This window comes from Oxyura jamaicensis, chromosome 1 (assembly GCF_011077185.1).
Source record: "Oxyura jamaicensis isolate SHBP4307 breed ruddy duck chromosome 1, BPBGC_Ojam_1.0, whole genome shotgun sequence".
In the NCBI taxonomy this organism is placed as follows: domain Eukaryota; kingdom Metazoa; phylum Chordata; class Aves; order Anseriformes; family Anatidae; genus Oxyura; species Oxyura jamaicensis.
In genome coordinates, this window is record NC_048893.1 from 23046470 (window position 1) to 23069950 (window position 23481).

The following is a 23481-nucleotide window of genomic DNA, read 5'->3' on the forward strand; positions in this document are numbered from 1 at the left end:
AAAAAAAAAAAAAAAAAAAAAAAAAAAAAAAAAAAAAAAAAAAAAGGTTGACTACAACTCTGCAGAAGGAACAATAGAGTCCAGTAGAGCCAGACAAAGAAAACCATTGTATAAAATCATTCTGTAGTGCCTAAAATGATTTCTTTTATGCTATAATGTTTTCTCTGCTGCCTTGCAGAAGATGGAATGGTTTTCTGTCTCTTGCTAAACAAATGACCTACCCAGATAATTATCTTTTTCTCACAGATACTCTGTCATATCTCAGCCCTCACTACTCTCAGGCATTCTGGTCTTCACTACAAACATCTTACTCCTGAACATCTCCAAACTTCACCTCCAAGATAGTAGTACACTTGCCTGAAAAATACTTTCAGCAGCCTCCGCAGCATGCGGGTGCAGCTGTAATACATGAGCTGTTTCAAAGTGAAAGAAGGTCTGCTGTGGACATCTCATCGGTAGAAAATGGTCTTGCCTATGTATTTATCTGAAGGATGCTCAGAGGTGTTCAATGACCAACACAGAGAGAGCTCTGTGTTGATTGCTGTTATGGGCAGCATGAGAGATGGGTGGCTGGTAAAAGGGCAGCTGTAATCCAAGCTGTATTTTTTAAGGAGTCAACCCAACATACATCTCCGCAGGTACAGAAAACAAAAAGAGCAAATATTGATCTTTCTTTGCCTTTCTTTCTGTGCGCATAGCCTGGTTCATCATGTATGCTGACTCTCCGGGCTGCGGAGCTCAGGAAATCACAGGGACCATGGGCAGTGACTGGCCAAGGCAGTGATCACTTCTGTGCGAGGAATCTGCCTCCTCCATCTGCCTGTCTAGTCCAGAGGTGATACCTGGATCTCAGATCAGTTTAGAGCAGCATTCCTTTTACTTCACACCACAGATGCTAGCTAACCAAGAAATCTTCAGTTACGCTGTGGTGCAGAGGATTTAGTGAGACCTGTGTATTCTGTCAGCTTGAATCACTGCATTGTTACCTGCAGACATAAGGGGTCTGCCTCCGGAAGGGCTGTAGCTGTGGCCCCCTGACTGGAATCAAATGCTGAGCTAGTTGAAGTTGTTAGTCACGTTCCTTGTGTTTCCACTGTCAGAACAGCCTTTCTAAAAGACCTGAAATCGAGGAGAATGAGTAAGTAGGGTACAATACGAGATCATTATAGACCTTCATAGTTCCTGACCATCCAATGCAACCACACTCTAAAACTCTCCTGCGTCCTTCCCCAGACTGTATTCAGCACTAAGCCTCCTGCCTTCAGCCTGCTCCTCACATGTCCTGTCTCTGCACAGACAGAAGCGCTTGGTCTAACTTCAAGCAGATCATCTCTTGGTGCTGTTTCAGAGCCAAATCCGAAGAGCGGTGCCCACCATAGAATACTGTCAGCAAGGGACAGCAGAGTGTACAGAAGCCTGTAAGGAGCACCGTGTGGGCCGTGTCCCCGTACACCAGGCCCCACAGCTCAGATTCAGAAGGACTACAGCGTGTTTTGGAGGAAGAATGATCCTTGGTTTATGGTGTTGGCTATGAATTCAAGATTTGGCTGCATTATTCCTCAGAAAAAGGTGATGTTTTACTGGGGAAGCAGGGTGAGATTAATCCCACAATAGGCACCCACACTGATCCCACTTGGTCACCCTTCAGACACTGATCACAATAACTAGTCTCCACTGGCCATAGGATGTAGACACCCACTGAGCAGTTGTGTATGCTTCAGACACTTAGATGTAGGTGTCTTACCTGAAGCCGTATCTCTCCCCAGCCTGTTCTGTGCCTCAGTAACCCACCTGCATAATGGTGGTAACAGCAGGGCGAAGTTAATGCAGATAAATACGAACCACAGAGTGGCTGAGGTTGGAGGGCACCGTGGAGGTCGTCTGGTCCAGCCCCCTGCTCAAGCGGGGCAATTACAGACCAAGGGACTGCAACCCAAAGATGCTAAATTTAGTTATCTTGATTCCCAGAATGAAAATACTGGGTAAGTTTTTATTAGTATTTCTATTAGGCCTGATTTTCAGAAGTGGCAGATTGGGTCATACTCTCGAGATGCCTTGCCCTAAAGCATGCTTTTGAATTAATTCTCTTGTGTTTTCAGAATGCAGTTCCCCATGGGTTCAGTTTTAATAAACTACCTACAAAAGATGTGACCTGCAAACAGCATTTGGGACTTGGAGCTGCAGAGCAGCTGCTAATCCTGTGGTTTACAAGCGACATGTCCTCCCCGGGTTCGGCAGCACATCCCATTGCGGCAGGAGGACCTCGCTCTGACGGACGGGGTCAGCAGCTTAACTGATCCTGAACACCGAGTGCTCCCTGGGGCAAGGCGCCCGCACTCGTACGCCCCGCAGCAGCTCTTCCCCTATCATATGGCCACACAGCTCTGCCTGTGTAGTGCAGCGGACCTCACTGCTGATCGGCCACGAGCAGCCACATTTCTTCCTAAAGATACAAAGAACATTAATTTTGCAGGTGTGAATTGTTATAAAATCACTGGAATCGGTCACTATTCTGAATTCCTGCACGTCTGCGAGATCAAGGGGTGCAGCAGTGCAATTGCCACACTTTTAGAAAGCTGAGGGACCTCGGAAGATTTTAAGCATAGAAGGCATTCTGTTTATGGCCTGGATTTATTGCAGCTCTGTGTTTGCTGGCTCCTGGTGGTTTCGTCTTACTGCCTCATCTGCCTCTATCATCTTGGTTTGAAAGAGGCCATCCTGTTTTCATCAGGGTGCACATTAAAGCTCTGACTTTATTTGAGGAAAGGCAGCCAATAGCTTTGAAGTGTGTGATAATATTTTTGCTGCAGGGTGACAGTCACACTCTGGACACCCCAGCCTCTCACACCATCATGGGACATTAGGAGAAACTGTCACTGGATGTGGCTGAAATCAGATTGATTTATTTTTCTCTTTAAAATTTTATTTTTACTACTTTTACTAAATTAAATACTGCAGCCACGTGGTAACAATGTCAGCTCCCTATTTCAGCTGAGGGATGTGATCCACAGTTACTTCAAACTGTTGCACTTGCTGTATATTTTGAGATCCTAATCAAGAATTTATTAATCTTTCTGCATAATTTTCAGTGAACAGCTGCACTCTCAGCTCAGAGACAGAGAGGTCTTCCAAGAAACACAAGGGCAAATGTAGCTCTTTGAATCTGACCTCCTGTTTTTATTACTATGAAGACAGTTGGGTTCTAATTTAATAGCATCTATATTGCAGCATTAAAGAAGGAAAAAAAGCAACAAAAACATTGTGTTTTGTTCTGCTAATTTGACCAAGACTGGCAAAATGTTCCTGCCTGTGGCAACTTCTGAAGGTCTTGCTCAGCAGAAACTCAGACACATAGTAACTCCAAAGTTTTTCATTCAGTTTAAATATTGGTTATTCTGTGCACATGTAAGACAGCATCTTGTTTGGGTCCTCCAAGCATTTTTCTAATGCTAACCAGATTGGGTGACGAGGTTCTGTAAAGGTCCAGTCAATAAAATGTTACTGCTCAAGTTCCAAATTGGATTTCACCAAGGCAGACGTTTGTGAAAGAGGTACACCTCCTGTATATTGCTCCCTATTGCCAGCATTATATTTTATTCAGTCATGAAATCTTTCCACCATGCCACATTTAGAAGTAATAAACTGGAGTGAAATCCTGGTATGGAATCAATCAGTTAAATTGTTGGCATGTTCTGGGAATAGTCAGGATAGGGGGTTTGCAGCAAGAAACACAGTGGTATAGCACATTTGCTAGCAATAACCTCAGTCTCAGAGAAAAATATGTGTTTAATTGGTGTGATAATTCAGCCACCAGCATGGTGAGGAATGGAGATACCAGGTTGTGGAGAGAGAGAGAGTTATTATCTGCACTGAGCAGCTCTCATGCATCATAGCTACCTGCTGAGGCCACATTGTATGAGGTTGTCTTTGTATTTCATCCCTGGTTCCTCTTAAACATACGCTGTTTTAGAGGAGAACAAACCAGGTGTGCAAAATACAAAGTTACATTGGCAATGGGAGCATCTGAAGCAATCTGCACAGTATGACCAAAGCCACAGAACATCTCTAGGACACGCGAGCTTTGCCAGAATTCATAGGCCAGAAACAAAGATTGGAATAGCAGGCTTGAGAAGGGATTTGTCAGGCTATCTGAGGCAGCGACCCATTCCACAGAAAGATATCAGTGTGTACAAGAATATATGAAGAGATCCACAAGTTCATATTACAGTCTTGGCAATTCTTGCAAACTGCAAAACATTTGGCCATCGGTAACTGGCAGTTCAGAGACTAAAGTTCGAGGAAGGACAGGCCCCTGTAGTACTGGATAAATCCTTTGAAACAAAAATCAGGCTGATCAGTGCTCTCAGACACATGGTCTGATTTTTGGGTGGTCCTGGGTGGATCCAGGACTTGGATTCAATGATCCTTGTGGATCCCTTCCAACGTGGGATATTCTATGAATCAGTAATTTGATTATTCTAATACACTTGGAGAGAGGGTTAAGTATTTTATCAGCTCGGAAAGAGACTGATTTGGAAACCAGATGTTTAAACATCCATTGAAATTCAAAGAAATGAAGTCCTGGAGTGTGTTTTGGGCAGTTCCTGGCATGGGAGTCCCACCACAGAAACAGCAAGCAAGACCTGGATGGTCAGGCTGCTTCTCTCACTCTCATGAGAAATTCCACCCCTGATGAATTGGCCCTTTCCTGAGAAAACAGACACCCGTGACTTCATTATCACTTTATCCCAGGCATCACTACTAGCATCAACACAATGGGACAACGCCTGAAAGCTGATGGACAAGGTGAGTGGTGGGGAGAGAAAGCTTTTGTTACTCAGACATGCAGATCTGGTAACAACTCCACATCCCCAAGTGCTCACCACCACGTCTCTTCTGCTGCTGCTGCCTGAGTACGCTGGCTGGGAGTACATCTGAGGGGCTGTGGAGTGGCATGCTGCAGGGGGAATAGATGGCTGCTTCACAGTTAAGCTGTGATTCATTAGCTGTGGTCTTGGTTAGATCACAGCTGCTTAACATGTGCAATGAGCTGTAGCTCTGTCAGATTTGAATGAACGAATGTCAAAGGGCCTTCTGTCTGAGAGCACTGTCCAAATGCTTTTTGAACTCCAGCAGCTTGGTGCCATGACCTCTGCCCTGGGGAGCCTGTCCCAGTGCCCGACCACCCTCTGGGTGCAGAACCTTTCCCTAACCCCCAGCCTGACCCTCCCCTGTCCCAGCTCCATGCCGTTCCCTCGGGTCCTGTCGCTGTCCCCAGAGAGCAGAGCTCAGCGCCTGCCCCTCCGCTCCCCTCGTGAGGGAGCTGCAGGCCGCCATGAGGCCTCCCCTCAGCCTGCTCTGCTCTGGGCTGAGCAAACCAAAGGACCTCAGCTGCTCCTCATACGTCTTCCCCTCCAGACCCTTCACCATCTTTGTAGTCCTCCTGTGGAGACTCTTTTACATAAAATTATTGTTTTGTGCCCTTCTTATACTGTGGTGCCCAGAACTACACACAGTGCTCAAGGTGAGGCCGCACAGAGCAGAGCAGGACAATCCCTTCCCTCGCCCAGCAGAGCTGGGCCTGAGGCACCCCAGGGTACAGCTGGCCCTCCTGGCTGCCAGGGCACACTGCTGGCTCATGGGCAACTTGCCTTCAACCAGAACCCCCAGGTCCCTTTCTCTGGGGCTGCTCTGCAGCCTCTTGTTCCCCAGTCTGTAGTTATAGTCAGGGTTGCCCCATCCCAGGTGAAATAAGGCCATGCATTGCCACTCTGAATTACCATTTTAAATGGTTCTATGTGTCCAGTGCAAATGGTACAATAAGTAATGGGTTTAACTTTCCAAACAAGAAGACTAAGCACTAAGGAAAACTTTCCAGTAATAAATGTAATGGAGGATTGTTCAGGGACAGATTGTTTAGGGGCACTAGGATTTCCATCTACAGAGTGTTTTTAATGATTGAATTATGTTTGGTCTTCCTTGGAGCAATGGCAGCTTGGTAAACACTTTCTAGAACTAACTTGTGTATTCTGCAGCGATACGGAGCTGACACAACTTGCTCAATGCCCTTGAGACACACTGTGTCTGATAGCAGCGAGCCAGTGAAGAGGGATTAGAGCCCAGGATTGTCTGACACCCAGCTGTGAGCTCAGTTCTCCATGTGATCCATGGGCTTCATCTCAGTGGGAATTCTAGAGCAGGAGCCAGCGGCATGGCAGGGTGATGCAGGCTACTCAGCTGTGCTGGGCTGTCAACATCCACAGCTCTGTTGTCACAAGGGTCACAAAGAGCCTAGGGTACGGGTCCAGAACAACTTAGGCTGCACTAAAGGTATGATGCCCAGACACCATCCTCCCTCTGTTCCTGGCCAGAGGTTCTCCTTACCTCCCTGCACCAGCAATACAGCACAAAGCCTGTAGAGCGAGAGATCTGTGGAAACAACCAGCAGAACAGTGTTCCTTTTTTGTTTGTTTGTTTGTTTGTTTTGCCAGGTTAGTTTTGTGGTGGTTTAGCTCACCTAATGCACAGCCAGGCAGGCAAACAGGGTAGCAGGGCCACCGCAGTGCTGATTCAGAACTGCAAAATTCTCCTGGGGCTGCTCTGCCTTGAACTGCACCTAAAATCCAACAGTTAGGATGTTTGCAGTGACTGCAACTTAGACTATTTTTAATCACTGTAAAGAAACTGAAGTTGGGATTATGAATAATTAGACAGAAGATAAGCCTGTAATGAGATGCAGTTTACGTGAAATGAAGTCTACAGAGTCCACTGGAGACAACCTGGAGTTGAGTGCAAGTCAAGTAACATTGCCCAGAGAGGCACTCAAACCTGTGTGATAAACCCAGATGTAAGGCAGAAAAATTTGCACCAGCTGAGTGCTGCCTGTGCAGTCACACAGCTTTTGGACCATGATGGGTGTCTGTCTGACTGGCTTGCAGTGTGGGCAGCACTGGTTTGTATCTGCCTGCCCTGTACAGCCTTGACCAACTCGCTGTGGTAAGTAAAGATGAAAATGAAAAGCTGGAGATTGGCGGAAGTGTTCAAGAGCATTTGAAACATGAGCACCGTTGCCTTCCTGCTTGTCTGTAAAACAGAGAAACATATGCATGTATCACAACTTAAAGAGCAGTAAACTGAGACCTAGTGAAAGAAGTGACACGACTTTGTGTACACATAAACACTTCCTTCAGGTGCCTGTGAAATTCACTGCTAGACGTGTAGCTCATTTACAGCCCTGAAGAACATTCATGACTATGTTAATGAACAAAATAAAGCTAAAGTTCTAAATGTTTCTCAGAAAAATCCCTGGAAGTTAAAACCTGAGAAATATTTAACACTTTACAGGTGGATTGACAGAATACTCTCATGAGAATTGCATAATGGATGTAGAAGGGAAGAATTTCTTGTCTATGGAATTGAAACTTCAGATATCTTCTGCACAATAAATGTAGTCTGATAAGTTCCTCCCTACGAGCCACAAGGAAGTTACTCTTCATGAACCTTGTGAAACGATCTCCTAGGCCTTTCCTGGGAAACAGCCCCAGTGTATTCTCCTCAGGGTGGATAAACAATTCTTTCTGTCCTCTCAGGTCCCTGTATACTTATTAGGTGGCTAAATCACATAAATTGCATGTCTTCCTTTTGATGGCATTCTCGTACAGCTGCATCAACCTTGGGGTTCCTATCCTCATGGCTTGCTTCACCTTCATTTACAAAACTTACTGCGCTTTGTCCTGGGCTGTGCTTCTCTGACAGTTTAGAATTACACTGACACTAATCATATACACTCAGTTATTCAGCCAAACAACTCCCACTATACAACTCCCCACAACTCCCAGCAATAACAATAACAATAGCAATAATAATAATAATATCTTATACTTCCTGATACATGAAGATTTTGGAGCGCATTTGAATTGGTGTGAGCATGACCTTGCAAGACCATGAGGTGAATCAGTATTGATATCTCCAAGGCAAAGTAGAGGCACAAGAAATTAAGCAATTTACCTGAGAGTACACAAATAGCAGAAGTCTATCCCAGGACATAACCTTCAGTCTGAGCTTTGAGATACATGTTCTGGCTGTTACTAAAGACCCACCGAGAATTTTTACTTTGACAATTTTTTTAAGATAAATAAGTTTGCTTTTGTTAAAGTTCTGTAGAAAAACATTCACTTCTGCCGTTAAGAAGGCTTTTTAAAATTCATATTAACTTTAAACTGAAAAAGTAAAATGTTACAGATAGAAATAAATACACCTGACAAGCAGACTGTTGCCATGGTTTTTAAAAAGGGCAGAATTTTCCTGTGTTTCTATTTTTTGTTTGGATTGATCCTTCCTTTCTGATAACAACAGACATGGAGGAGGCTGACAACTTCTTTGCCTTGGTCTTCAGTGCCAGTCAGGCTTCCCACATCTCTACAGTACCTGAACCTCTAGGCAGGGGCTGGAGGAGCAAAGACTCTCCCAGCGTAAGCGAAGAGCAGGTTCGAAAGCACCTGATGAAACTGAACAGGTTCAAGTCTATGGGGCCCAAAGACATGCATCCTTGAATCCTGAGGGAACTGGCTGATGGAGTTGCCAAGCCTCTCTCCATCATAATGGGACTGAGTGTACCCTCAGCAAGTTTGCAGATGACACCAAGCTGATTGGTGCCACAGAAGGAAGGGATGCCATCCAAAGGGACCTGGAAGAGCTTGAGAAGTTGGTCCACATGAACCTAATGATGTTCAACAAGTCCGAGTGCAAGATGCTGCACCTGACTCAGGGCAATCCCAGACATGAGCACAGACTGGGGGAAAAACTCATTGAGAGCAGCTCTTCTGAGAAGGACTTGGGGGTTCTGGTAGACAAAAAGCTCGACATGAGCCAGCAGTGCGTGCTTGCAGCCCAGAAGGCCAACTGCATCCTGGGCTGCATCAACAGAGATGTGGCCAACAGGTTGAGGGAGGTGATTGTCCCTTTCTGCTCTGCCCTTGTGAGGCCTCACTTGGAGTGCTGTGTCCAGGTCTGGGGCCCCCAACACAAGAAGGACGTGGGGCTGTTAAAGCCAGTCCAGAGGAGGGCCACAAAGTTGGTAAGAAGGCTGGCTGGAGCAGCTCTTCTATGAAGAAAGGCTGAGAGAGCTGGGGGTGTTCAGTCTGGAGGAAAGAAGAAGGCTCTGGGGAGACCTCATTGTGGCCTTTCAGTACTTAAATGGGGCTTACAAGAAAGAAGAAGAACAACTTTTTATTCAGGCAGATAGTGATAGGACAAATGGGGAGTGGTTCTAAAATAAAAGAGGGGAGATGGAGATTAGATGTTAGGAGAAAATTCTTCCCTCAGAGGGTGGTGAGGCACTGGAACAACTTGCCTGAAGAAGTTGTGGATGCCCCATCCCTGGAGGTGTTCAAAGCCAGGTTGCAATGGTCCCCGGCAACCTGATCTTGTGGATGGCATCTCTACCCCTGGCAGGGGGTTTGGAAGTAGGTGACCTTAAGGTCCCCTCCAACCCAAGACATTCTGTGATTTTTCACACAGAACAGTTAAATCTGAGCTTGATGATGCACCAACTGATGCAGCTGGTTGGTAATGTTTGAAGGTTTGTGATGTTTGCCCTATTTTTGCCCCACCATCATGAAAATAAAGTAGGCCATTTAACTTTTGTGCACTTGCTGCAGTTCACTCCTTCTCCACCAAATTTCAGTGCAAGGTTGCTTCCACCCTGGCTGTGCTGAACTTTTTATGCCCATCAGCCTGTGTCATACTTGCAGGACTTCCATGGCAAGCTGGAGCACAGTGTGGCCATGGCAGAACCTGTCAGTCCATGCTGACAGCTCTGTTGCCACAGCTAACCATTCCAGTAGATCACTGATATCATCCAACTCATACCTTCAGCTCGCGTGTTTGAGGTGATCACCTCCCTTGCTTGCAGCATTGCCAGCCTATAATCCTCCTCCTTCATGGTTCTGGGTCTTGGCAGCTCGGGGAGACAGGACTGGGAAGCCCAAGTCCCACCCAAGATTGTGAGAGGTCCCCCTCAGATGCTGAAGGTCTTTTCTGGCTGGCAGCTACTGAATATGATTCCTCTGTACTTCCAAAAGCAAGACAATCATCTGATAAAATAAAATTACCAAAATACTGTAAAAATCATATCTGAATTCAGAAACTTCAATTAGAATTGTCTAACATGAGCACCACTAAGTAGGCTGATGTTTTGCACATCTGATGTTGAGCTAGCAAATCAACAAAAAAATTGTATCTTTAGATGAATGCATCTAAAAATGAATTCTGTCTTAAATGCAGGGTTTTGTAAAGGGCGATCTGTCAGGCCAAGACAGTGTATGCACAGTGCTGGACTCACCAATATGTGATCCAAATTTTGCTTCCTCTTGTATTTGGTTCCTGATAGTATCAAGTGTAGGTGGTACTAAACCAGCATCTAGCAAAAGATTTTGGCTTCTGTGTCATAATCTTTCTTTGAAGTTGCATCTGATTTGCATAGATTTCAAAATAAAGCATCTTAGTACGAATTGTAGGGGATTTTTATAACTTCCAATACTATCCTGGCTTGCAGATCTTGTGGAGTTATCACTTCTAACAGCATTAAAATAATAATGGCAAGGCCTTCTGTTACAAGCTTCAAGCTTCTGTTACTTAAAGTACCATACTGTACTATCCTTTTCATAAGCTTCTTGCATTATTTTAACAGCAAACGGGTGTATTTGTCCATTTATTTATTTTTTTAAACAAGAAAGATGTTATAACAACCTTCCTGTTCAGTTAGGAAATTTCTTCTAATTTCTGATCCAAACGTTTGCACATTTTATGTCCGTTGTTTTTCAACTGCTAACACCATCCTGTGGCTGAATAGCTCTTTCCCCTTTGCATTATTTATAGACGTGAGCCAAAATCCTTTTGAGCCTTTGTTTGGCTAGACTGATCCCACCACCTGTTCTCGTTTCTTCTTGTAGGATGGTCTCCTCAGCTTCCCAATTATCCTAGCCATTTTCTGCCCTGCTTCCAACTCAAAACAATTTGTCATGACTCTTAGTAACCAGAATTGTAAACAATCTCCCAGATGATGTTTCACTTGGGCTTACACCCAGGAATAGTTCGTGGATCTACCTCTCCCATTTCATCCACTGATTAGAGGTACTTTAAGGTAGTTTGGAGTCATTTGCTCATAAACCAAAGAAAAGTTTCTCTATTTTGTCTGTGGAGCTGCTCTACATTAATAATTACTTTCATATATCTGATGAACTTCTGAGGAAACCATATGAGTGGAGGACTTGAGTCTTGAATACTCACAGATTCTCTTTATGCTGGAGTGCCTGGTGTGCAGGTGAGGAAGGTTCCTTGGCCCATAACTTCCTGCTTCCCTCCACCTTGCAGCCCCCAAGGCCCCAGAACATCCATCCTCCAAAGAATTCTTGCTGTAACGGCACTGCATACGCTCCTCTGGCTTCCCATCTGCACGTAGCACAGGCTCAGCCTCCAGAAATGTAGGTGGCTTCACCTGGATGGAGCCTTGTTGGCCACCTGCCCTGTTGAGTGAGAAGGAGGCACCTCCATGGTGCCAGGGAGTTGGATGGAGGCTGTTGTCAGACCAGCGCACTTATCTCTAGCTAAATCCCCAAGCTGCACAGGTCTCTACCCTAAACTTTTAAGAGGCTCAGCAGGAGGGAAGAAATTTTCAGAAGACATGGAAACAAAATCTCTTGAGCTTTTACAAGCTTCTTTTCTTTTTATAAGCTCAAACGCTTCCCCAGGTGATTAGACACAAACTAAAGGACAAGTACTGCAATTACAGATAACAAACGAAGCTCTGATTTTTCTGGTGCTTTGGTAGGTCTGTTCTTTCACACTGGGCCTTACAGCATGGATGCCCACATAGAAACAGATTACAAGGGCCATAGCATGAGGCTGCAGCTGAGGCAGTGATTCCTGGTTGGACTATCCAGAGCACGAGGCCTTGCAGGGTGGCACAGCTCCGACCACCACGCAGTGCTGCCTGCCCCACATGCCCAGGGCAGCCTGGTGGCAAGTCACCGCTGCAACAGCATCCTTGTAGCACACAGTGCAGAGCAGATGTGGGGTGCCAGGAGGACCCTGTGTCCGTCTCAACCACTGCATGAAGCTTCTGTGATCTGCAGAGTCCCCCTCCCACTCCACAGCCTGAATTTGGGAGAACACTCGCAGGAGAGATTTGGCTCAATGTAAACAGAGGAGGCAGGTTTTGCTTTTTTTTTCCTCATCAGAAAGCTACAGTATTTCTGCTCTTCAGTGGGCTGGTCACTTCTGCAATTCATGATGAGACAAATGATGCTCTAAGGACATGTAGGCTCTTCCTAATGATACTATAACCTCTTGTCCTGCCCTGCCTCTTTGCCTCTTCAGTGACAGCAAGTACTTGGTTGTTCTTTGTAGCTCTCTTATTGCTGACCAGTTCATTTTGAGAGGTTTTTGTGTGTGCGCATTTTCTGACTGGTCATTGACAGCACGTGGACAGCCACCCACTGCAGGGAATCCTTTGAGTTCAGTCGAGGAACATCCTGCATCCCAGGGCCTCCTTGTCAGCCCTGGTGAGGACATAGGAATGTGCAGGAGCTGGCCTAGGGGATATCCTCCATACAGGCCAAACAAGAGGCTGCCAGGCCTTCAAAGGAGGTTATTTGCCTCCCTGTGACTTGAGGGAAGGGGATAGAGAGTGAAGTGAGCCCAGTAGCAGGACCTGGGCCCCAGGGGAGATACATGAGTGCAGGGGTGTTTGCACCCAGGGGAGTTGAAGCTTGGCAGGAGGACAGCTTGGCAGCCCTCCACTCCTGGCTCATGCTAAGCTGGGACGTGGCACAGTACCTCCCAGAGAGGTTTCGTTTGCTTGTCTTACGGTGCTCACTTGCCTACTTGAAAGGAAAACAAATGGCTTCTTAGAAGCTGGTCATGCATCTGGGAGAAACGAGATGCTGACCACAGCAGGACTGATGTGCACCCAAGGGGCTGCCTTCCCCTTCAACTGGGGATCAAAATCTTAACAAGGTGTTTCCAGGGGCCCTGCCTCATGGGTCTGCAAATAGGAGACAGGCTTTGAAATGCCTCCAAGTCAAAGTGCTGTGAAGTTTATGTAGGCAGAAGGTAATTACCCAGATTAGAATTTGGCTAGGACACAGGACTGACACTTCATGAAGGAGTGTGCCACAGGAGCTTAAATAACCACAAGCGATTGGCGCTTCCATGACTTTACATTTTAGCAGAAACACTAATCTCCTTCAGTGGAGTGGTGATGGAGAGACAGGACTGATGAGGAAGGTGTCAACAACTGCAGGCTGCAGAGTGGACTCAATCTTCATAAGGTCTGCATCCATTTCCCTTCCCCTTCTTGAATATATTAGCTGTTTATTTATTTGTTTATTATTATTTTCCTCATTTTCTGATCTTCCTCCAAATCTTCTCCATTGTTCTTCCCTGGAGTTCTGTCCCTGTCTTTCTTTCTTTCTCCCTTCCAACTTCTTATCTGCTTCTGCCATGTGATTAAACATTTTGCTGCTTCTCATCCTTCACAAAGCTGTCTGGGGTTGTGGGCCTCCTCCTGAGCATGGCTGCATTCCAGTACTGCTTATATCCTCAAAAGATCACAGGCTCCAGCTTCCATGTGGTCGTGAGTGACTGACCCCAGATTAATTTTTATGCTATGGGATTCTATGCCGTCATAAAGGTAGCTGAAGACTATCAGTATGTAGCGTATTTCCTGTGATAACAGGTCTAGAAATACTCATGAATTGTTGTGAACCTGAGAGAAGTGGAAAAATGTTGGGAAGTGTTTCAGTTAGTTGTAAATTGCTTTTAGTTGTTTCTACTCAGTAACTACCAAAGCAAAGAAATTAAAAATAGAAAATGTATCTTCACCATTTTCTTACCATAACAGTAACTTCCCTGGCAATTCACTAACACATCCATTCTCTGTTATGCTTCACTGCCCTCAAGTAATTTGTTCCTCTTTCTGGGGAAATCTGTCTGGTGAATATTTCCTGATACAAGCTTACCTGTAGTTTTTCAGTACTACTGCAATGTTGGGTGACCAACATTCTTTTTCGTGTGGTTTTATGTAAAAGAAATACCAATTCTGTTACGTATTGCTAAAATAAGTAAACTAATTAATAATTAGTTGTTTTTCAAAAAACCTTTACCTCTCCTTGACCTTCAACATCTTCACTACTGCTTGTTTTTCTTCACGTTATTGCTGCTTTCACTCTATCTGGTGCACTGAGAACCATGACTAATCAGACAGAGCTAGACTGTCTAGTACTACACGAAGAAGGGCTGCTCATGCCATTGCCTGTGATGTGATACCTCCAGCTGCACATCTCCAACCCGTGTTGGCTCTGCCTCCACCATATCATGTTGACGATTCACACTCAGCTCAGCTGGTATCGTATGAAAGTCCTTTTCCACCTGAATGCAAGTCTGCTCTTCAAGTTTCTCTGTCTGACCTGGTCTTGGCACTAGGGTTAGTTCTGCCTAGATACAGTGGTTTGCACTTGTACAAAATGGATGTCAGTTGAATAATTCTGCTGCACCTTAAAATATCCATGTTAATTTTAATGCCAAAGTCAACATGAAATGCAGCTCTGGCTATCACCCACTTTTCCCTTCTGTTAGATGAAGGTTTAGGACCTGGTATGCAATACCGGTGGCCGGATACAGCGCACAGCTTGATGTGAGTTGTATATAGCCCGACGAGCCATTTTCTTTTTCTGTGTTGGTATGGAACCGTACTAACACAGACTCGGGTACAATCCTCCAAACAAGCCTGATGCATGCAGCTGAGAAAGGTTTCATTTTCTTTCCTGGGAGATGTTCCTAATGTTCACACAAACATTTGGCAGGATTTCGCTCACAAAAACCCAAGACTATGTTTCTGTTTAAAAGCTTCAAACTGCATTTATTGTAAATTCATGGAAAAAAATAATGAAGAAACCACAGGTTGGTAAACTATTACATCTCAGTGTGAAGAAGTTGTCCAGTGATTTGCAATCAGATATTGAAAAGAATATCTAAAGAAGCAGCAATTTTTCAATAGAAATCTTATTAAATAAAAAAGAAAATTATTTCCATATTTACAGATTATAAGGCAAATGTATCCTTAAAGCATTGTTTAGTAGTTAGTGGGTTTATTTTTTTGAAAGGAAAAGGGAAATGGTTCAAATCTAAGAGGGTACTTAGGAAGCAGCTTGCTACAGAGTCTATTTTACCACTGGTGAACAGCCCAACGGCCTCCCCTTGACCACTGCCGTGCTCTGCTTCTTCTGTCATCCAGGCTTTCACCGAAGGGCTTCTGGTACCTCCACCTATGAAACAGGGAGTGGGGGAATCTCATTACATTTGATGTACAGTCTGGTTGTCAAAATTCCTTCCTGAGTTGTAGGCACTCTCCCAAGATCCCTCTGCTAATCGCCACCTCCCGTAACAAGCCTGAACCTAGGAAAGTACCTTGCTTTCTGTCACAATCTCAGTTAAATAGAAGTCAGTGTGCTGAGAAAAGCCTAATCAGAGGAAAACCTCCTCCCAGGCATTTTACATTTGCATTTCTAAGAATGTTTTTATTAAATATCTATGTACTAAAATTAATTGAGCTCATGCTATATCTGAGCCACGATCAGTTACTGAAATATGATCTCTTACTTACCCTCCTTAATTGTTTTATGCTGCTTGCTCGAATTGCTTCCATAAGGTTGTCGTGGAGAGACCTCTGTGGGGTGGAGGGTCGGGTGGAGGGTCGGGAGCCTTCTTCTGATCTTCTGTCTGAGACTGATTTTAGAGAATCTTTAATTTCTTTCAATATGCTATTCTCATGTTTTTTGCTTTTTTTGCCTTTTTTCTTTTTCTGTCCATTCTGTAAGGCTTTTCTTGAGCTTTCCTGCTGCTTGATGACTTCAGCTATGTTTCTGGTTGGTGCCTTCTTCTCTGGAATAACTGGGGGAGGTGGAGGAGGAGGAGGAGGAGGGGGTGGGGGTGGAGGTGGGTGTGCAGGAGCTGGCGGCTGACTTTTTGCTGGTGGTGCCTTCTTAGGGAGCTTTGGAGAGGACCAAGGTGAGCTCTTAGGTGATGTATAAGGTGAGGAACGAGGAGTCCCCTTCTGCAAGACTTTGGTCTTTGGGTTGATAGCTCCATCACAACCAGACTCTTGCTGCCGTTGCTCCTGCATACGTTTTTGCCTTTGTTTATCCATATTTCTTGTCAGAATACTTGTCATGCTCATTCTTGGGCCAGCAAGGTCAAAGTGGTAACCGAGCTTGACCAGAGTAGTGTTCTCTTTCAACAGTTTAACTATGTCCATTTCCACCTGGCTGCCCATGATATGTCTTTGGTTGTGGAACCGTAACTCTGTTAGAACCTTGTTATGCTGCAAAGCTCTCATGATGGCCAGCACTCCTTTGCCCGTGATAAAATTTGACTCAATATTCAGACTAGTTATATGCTGATTTACCTTTAACATACCAGCAATTGCTATTGCGACATTGTCATCAGCATGAGTGTTAGCCAAGCTGAATGACTTGACTACAGTGTTGTCCCTCAGGGCTTGAGAAAATTGTATAAGCATCTGTGAAGTGATGTTTTCAATGTTATTTAGATTCACCTCTGCAGTGTCTGGGTCATTGCTCCGAACTTTTTCCAAAGCATCCTCAATAACGGTTGGGTTTCCACAGGGGTGGATGGCACTGCTTTTAAAGCTCAGATTGTCGGTGTCTTTTCCATCATGGCCATTGAGCAAATTTTCACTGTCCTTCACGCTGTTACTCTTCTTGTGTCTCGTGTGGTCAGAACTCCTGCCATCCTCACAATTCACAGGTCTTTCACCAGCTGCAGCATTTTGCTTTTCATCATCCTCATCATCACTGTCATCTTCATCTTCCTCCTCCTCTTCTTCTTCCTCTTCGTCATCCTCTTCAGTATATGCCTCCTCAGACACTTCGCTGTTGCTTTCTGTGAAATATTCTTCTTGAATGTCTTCTGAGTTGTCATCTTCTTGCTCTGATTCCTGAACAGGAATGTAGGTGTGGGTGTTAAACACAACTGCAGCAACATAGCTACTGCCTCTTTGCATGAAAACAATTATCTTGAAACTACAGAATTTAATGCTGATAGCGAAAAATAAATCCTCAGAAACAAAGACAATTAAGGGAACAAAAAAACCTGTTTCGGCACCTTACAACTTTTTATCATTCTTTCTTTCATTTTCTTTAGAAGACAAATGCTTAGTGCAAATTGGATTAGCTTCATTGATGTCAAAGATTTCTACCAAGAGAAAACTTAATACAAGATATCATAACATGGATAAACTTCATCCTCTTTGTTTGTTGGCATGTCTACCAGGGGCTATTAAATGGATCCCTATGGGTCCCTGCCAGCAGAAACACAAGACTGCGATTTCAGAATGGACATGATATGTGAGCAACAAGTTTCTTGACTTCGTAAAGTTTAGACAGCTGTGTCAATGCTCAGTCTCCCTTGTATACATTAGCACATCCAAAAAGGCTAAAGAATGCTATGACTTAGAATACAAACAGGCATATAGATGTGGAAGATAGGTGATGAGTACCATGAATATCATGAGTATTATACGAGTCCTGCAGAAAGGACTCTGGATGCACTGAAGGTGTTATACACACTTAGGAGCAATTTGTGAAGAAAATATTATAACACATTCCCACAGGTAACAAGTAATCATGTCAATAAACCCCAAATTTCTTCATGTTTGCCAACAGCCAAGATTCTGCTCCTGAACAGTTGACACAAGCCAGCTGCCATACTGTAACGGGTTATAACTCATTGCCTATGCAATGAGTGTTTTTCTAAACCCTGAGGTTATTTCAGTGTGTTTGATGGGCACCAAAGTAGCAACTTTGGATCCACTTCTCAAAGTTCTGCCAGGTGTCCTCAGAAGTTATGGTGGCAGACAACAATTCTCCACATGCAGGAGCAGCAAAAGTGCTGCACCCCTCGAAAATCTCACTCTCCATTTGGAGAGCTCCAGAAGCATGGCAGCATTGTACAGGCCGTGACTGAGTCCCCAAGCTGTGACCAACCATCAGCCTCTTAACCAAAAAGATATCTTAGGTGTCCATTTTAATCTACTGGACAAGCCATAGTCTAAGTGTTTTTATGTTTGTAAATGCTTGTAAAATTATGGATGTAGTGGTTGCATGCACTACTTTATCAACATTCATATTTCAGTTTTTGTAAAATACTAATTGGGTACTTTGTGGAGACACGGTGATTCAGTTCTGTGCTTCTGGAAAACAGAATTGTCACTAACTTGGCAGCTTATTTTTAGAAAACCTGTGTAGCTTTAGGTTTTCTTAATTATCTGGTTCTAAAAACACTGTGAAAGGTTAAAATAATAGTAATTACAGATCGCGTGGTACCATTTCACAGTCTTGAGCAGCTCGCTGAGTTGGGACATGCAAAGCAGACAATACTTGTAGTGTTCACACAAGCCTGACTCTAATGAAACAGGTAATTGAACTGGTCCCGCCTACCACTGCTGAGAGTTCAGCACATGCAGGGTTTGCAGGATCCAGCTCCATCCCCCTGTGCATGGAGAGCTTGTAGGGTCCGGCTCCTGCTTCTCCTGCAGTCTGTGAAAGAAGTCCCTTAACACAGAAAGACGCTGTGCTGCATAAAGAAACAGGGATGTGTTTATGCCAGGTTTATTATGGGACTGAGATTTGTACCTACAGCTTCTTCACGTGTATGCAGCCTTTTAAAAGCTGAAAACATCGGTTATCCAGGAAAGCACCTTGATTGCTATGCTTTTCTCTACCCAAGCATATACCTTACAGCCTTCAGCACAGCTGCATATGAGCAGAAGCTTGTGCCTTTGAATGGACTGCTAATATGTTTTGATGACTCTAGATAAATATAAATAAATAAACAAACTTGATTTTTCTCAGAGGCACTTCTGAGGGTAAAGGAGGAATTTATTTTCCCATCGCATACATCGTTAGATGTCATATCTCCATGCATGGTTAGATGTCATATCTCATAGCATTCTGAACAATAATTCTGCAATGGAGTACTCTTCTCTTTGCAGACCTATAGAGGCATGCCCTGGTATTGTGGCAGCATTTCAGTACAGGACTGATGCCGGCAGCCTGCAGGACTTCATCTTACTTCATGGTAGCAACTTGATGAAAAGTTAGGCCTGAGATAGTCAACACAGAGAGATAAATACCTCTCTGGAGGGCATGGCATTCACCCTAAAAGGCTATCTACAGGATGTGTGCCTTCTGAAGGGGCTGATGTCTTGCCACTAACTATAGAAATAGCACAAATAGCTATCTTAAATAAGGTGCCTAACTTTCAGACAATTGAGGGCAAAGAGATTGTTTTCAAAAAACGCAGAAAGCATTTTCTTCCTGCCTTCATTTGTGCCTTTGATATCAGCAAGTGAACACTTTCCTATTTATGGACACTTTTAGAAATTTTCTTCTTGGATCTAAAAGAACAAAGGCTTTTGCAAGCACTTTAAGGTTTAGCCATTAGCACCTTGTTAATGCTATACAGGCATGGGAAACCATTATATGACACAGAACGAGCCCTGTTCAGAAAGTTTTTGGAACCAACGAGGTTTCAGGTTCCAGGCTCATCTGGAAAAAAACATTAATCTTGCCATTCCGTTCCTTAGTACTTGACAAACAAGGAGTGAAGTCCATGTCTGCAAGCTGATACTAATGGTCTGATGACAGCTAGCACTCGGTGTGCTTGCCTATAAAGACCCTACAACACCATTCACTAGCATGAGCAAACACTTAACTGCAAAGAAATCTTGACTATTATTATTGCAAGCTAATTTTATCCAAGTGATTTTTCTCTAAGACAATATTTTATCTGATGTAGAAATGGCCTAATTAGGTTTTCTTTCAAATGAACTGAGCTCCTGACAAGGCTGTTACAAGTTCAGATTTGCTTTTTTAATCTTTGTATTTTATTTATTTATTTATTTATTTATTTAAACATAGGAGAACATGTCCTCATAAGGCAGAACTTTGTACGGAGCAGTGCTTAAAAGTCAAAAAGTTACTCACACACCTAGGTCCTTGCTTTGCTTTGAAACTACATGGAGCTGTTGTGAAAACAAAAGCTAATTTTTGATGGAGCTCAGTCTCACAGATTGTTTCTGCAAGGGTTTGGGGGATGCCGGTATGGCCATTAGCTCACACAGAATGCTCATCAGCTGTTAGGACCGAGAGTCTTAGTTGTGCTGTCCATTTGTAGTTCAGGAGCCAGCATTTGCTAGGACAATTTTTATTCTTGTGGACAAACTGACTGACAAGAACGACAGGTTGTTTTGGGGGAATAGAGATAAGTGGTTTGACTGGTCACCCTGCTCCAGGCCGCTTTTTCAATAATTTACAGCCACCCTCTGACAACCACAGCCTGCAGCTCCTGAGCCAAGGATCCTCAGCAGCACCAAAGCAAGAAAATCCTGCTGGCCATATCACAGCTTCCTTCCAGCAAGCACAAAGCCTCTGGGATGCTTATTCAACTTCTGACACACTATCTATTCAAAATCCTTTTCCTGATGTGCTTTCTAGGAGTCAGTAATGATTGTTTTGGTTTGGTTTGATTTGGTTTGCTTTGCTTTGCTTTGCTTTGCTTTTGGTTTTAAAAAGCAGCATATAATCTTTTAAACAAAATCAAAAGTTAACCATAAGTCCGTATTGCTACCTGGCAATAATTTTTAGCCTGTTCCTTAAAATTGTATCCCTGCCCAGTTTGTAACCACCAGCAATAGTTTTTGCAGGATTTTCTTCTGCTCCCAGCTAAGATTGTAATGTACTTCCAGAGGGGGTGCAAGAACTCTCTGAGCCAACACACAGTGCTTTAGCAGGCAGTAACATATCTCCAACAGTGTTCTTAAAGAGGTTACAAGAGACAGAAAGAAAATAAAAACAGCGAGTGAAATCAGCCAGGGAAGAAGAAGCCGTAACACTTCTAGGAAGCAGTGAACACCACAGTGTCTTACCTTGTCGCATGCACCCAGCCTCTCTTTTTCCAAGAGTTTTCTGGTCTCCCTCTCCCAGTAGGCCATCAGCGCTTCCCTGCTGAAAGTCCCTGTGGGTGTTTTCTCTGTCAGACTCTTTTGCCGTTGTCCTACGGGAAGGTTATGGTCGGGCTCGATGTCCTCCAGCTCCCGCTCCAGCTCCTTCAGCTCCTCTTCAGTGAGAGAAGCGAGGAGCTCGTCTTCGTCAATGTCCTCATATTTGCTTAGCTCTCTTCTGTAGCCAAAGGTAGACATGGTCCCGTTTGGTCAGGCTGGTACAAAACTGAAAGGATCAAGCATTCACGAGGGCTGGATCAGGCACGCCGTGTCTCGTTTGGTCAGCAACTGTTTCCCTGAGTAGCTGAGGCACCCTTTTAAGAGTGATCACCGGGGGCTTACGACAATGCACGAAGGGATGAAAGCATGCTCTGTTTTAGGCATCAGACGTCAGCTAGACATCTGAACAGAAAGAATGTCCCACCGCTGGTGTTTGCAGGTCCCTGGAAGAGGGGATTACTGACACAGTGACCATTGCCTTATTTAGAGCAGCCTGCTCGCGGGAGGGCACCCGCCGCCGGGGGGGGCGGAGGGGTGAAAACCACGCTGGCCTCGCCTGTTAACAACAGGAGGAAAGAGCCATGAAAATTCACATAAACCCGAGCTGCCACAGGGGCTGGGAACGGAATGGCCTCACCATTGCTCGCCGGAGTCCCGCTGCTTTTCATGGTTTTCTGGCAAAACCGCACCATCGTCACAGCAAGGCAGCTGCAGGAGGCTGCAGGCAGTGTAAGAAGGGGAGAAGGTCGTGGTGCCTGCAGCTCGCCTTCCACACATCACCCAGCTGGATTATCTGTCGATTCTCCTTGCTCAGGGGTGATGGGGGGAGGATCGACTCGTCCCTTTGCAGCTGGTGCCAGATGCTGCTCTGGTGGAGGACTGCACGCTTCTGCTGGGGTCGGTGGCATCGCATGGAGGTGTAGGGACACCTCGCAGAACAGCACGGCACAGGCTTCGTTGATGCCCACAGACCCTAGCAAATGAGGCCTCTAGTGGGCATTTTAGTTTATGGCCGTCACTTGCTGGAGCTGATGGATGTGCAGCTGGAGAGCACCCTGAAATTCATATATATATATATATATATTCACATGTGTGTATATCTACGGGTATTTTTTCCTGTATAGATATACAGTAATGTATTCACACAAACACATAAATATATGGGAAGAATGTACATGTAAATATATGTATGTTATCACATCTTCTAGTAAGCACTATGTTATTCTGACATTACTTTTAGAGAGAGATATCTTCCAATGTAAGGAACCACTGAACGAAAGCTTAAAGTTCTTTTTTTTTTTTTTTTAATTTTTTTTTTCTCTTTAATAAATGACGGTAAACAAGCAAGGCTTTTGGAAACATCCAGGCCAGCAATATCTGCAAACCGGTGCTCTGAGAGAGAGAAAAAGAGAGATGATGCTAAAACTGTAAAACCAAGCACTAACAGATCAGCAAATGCTGGCATTATATTTGTCCTTGCCTGTTGATAAGCACAGAAACTCAGTGCTTAATTCCGTAATTCTGTGATATAAAATTCTGTTCTTCAGTTCTGGGCCCATGAGTCCCCAGGACCCTTACTGCCATTCAGTGTGCAGGAGAGATCATGCATATTTAACAAACAGTCCCTCAACATTTTGTCTTGTCCCTGTTCTTTAGCATATCAAGATTACTAATGACTTTGTCTGTCTAAGAAGGCTTTCAGAAGAGGTGGCAGTTATCTCAATTGAAAGGAGAAATAAAGTGACTTTAAGATCGAAAGTACCCACTAATGTGGAGTGCTTACAGTGACATGTTTAGGATTCACTTTTGGGGACTATTTGGCATTATGCAACACTTCAGCTTGCCAGTGCTCAGCTCCTGTGGGCATCAGCCATTGCTGAAGCTGCCCACCACTACAGTTCAGACCGCAGGTTGTCACTCAAATTATTTAATTATGAGTAAATTGATTTGCCCATCTTCTCCGAGGAACTCTGCTACAAAAATAGAAGTGATTTTGTTTTCCTAATATCACCATTCCTGTGTGAGACTTTTTGTTCTCTTCCCCCAGTTCCATTTCTCAAACATTATAAACATTCAGATTTCTGGTGAAAAACAAACAAACAACAACAAAAAAAAAACGATAACCAACAAGCAAAAATAGCAGCCTGGACATCCTGTTGTACATCCCATGCTATGTGCTCAATCACACAACTGCGACTCTGATATAAACCCTTCAGGAAGAAATGTTGTGTTAGCGAGGTGTGAGGTGGTTGAAGCGAGAGGTGGCACAGTGAACTTCCTCCTGTCGCAGGCAGCATGAGAGCAGAGCATGGGCTACGTGTAGTCCATGTGCACAGGTCAATAATGGCCGTGTTGACTGATATCTAGGATGAATCCTCCAAAGTACTTTGCCAGCTACC

General features: G+C 44.4%; 1 protein-coding gene across 1 annotated transcript; it reads right to left on the reverse strand.

The window, feature by feature from the left end:
• Positions 1-14893: 14893 nt before the first annotated feature.
• LMOD2 (leiomodin 2) lies at positions 14894-22286 on the reverse strand. Its single transcript, XM_035314888.1, has 3 exons — positions 21008-22286; positions 15665-17017; positions 14894-15326 (listed from the first exon to the last, which is right to left on the reverse strand). The coding sequence occupies exons 1-3, from the start codon at positions 21278-21280 to the stop codon at positions 15300-15302; spliced, it is 1653 nt and encodes a 550-aa protein (XP_035170779.1). The 5' UTR covers positions 21281-22286; the 3' UTR covers positions 14894-15299.
• Between the last annotated feature and the right edge of the window lie 1195 nt (positions 22287-23481).

Excerpts from the sequence above, each read along its gene's own strand:
- LMOD2 (XM_035314888.1), bottom strand. The coding sequence starts at position 21,280 with ATGTCTACCTTTGGCTACAGAAGAGAGCTAAGCAAATATGAGGACATT. Across the intron at positions 17,018-21,007 it reads GGCTGGGTGCATGCGACAAG|GAATCAGAGCAAGAAGATGA; the intron begins GTAAGACACTGT and ends ATTCCTGTTCAG. Across the intron at positions 15,327-15,664 it reads GCATAAAACAATTAAGGAGG|GTGGAGGTACCAGAAGCCCT; the intron begins GTAAGTAAGAGA and ends CCTGTTTCATAG.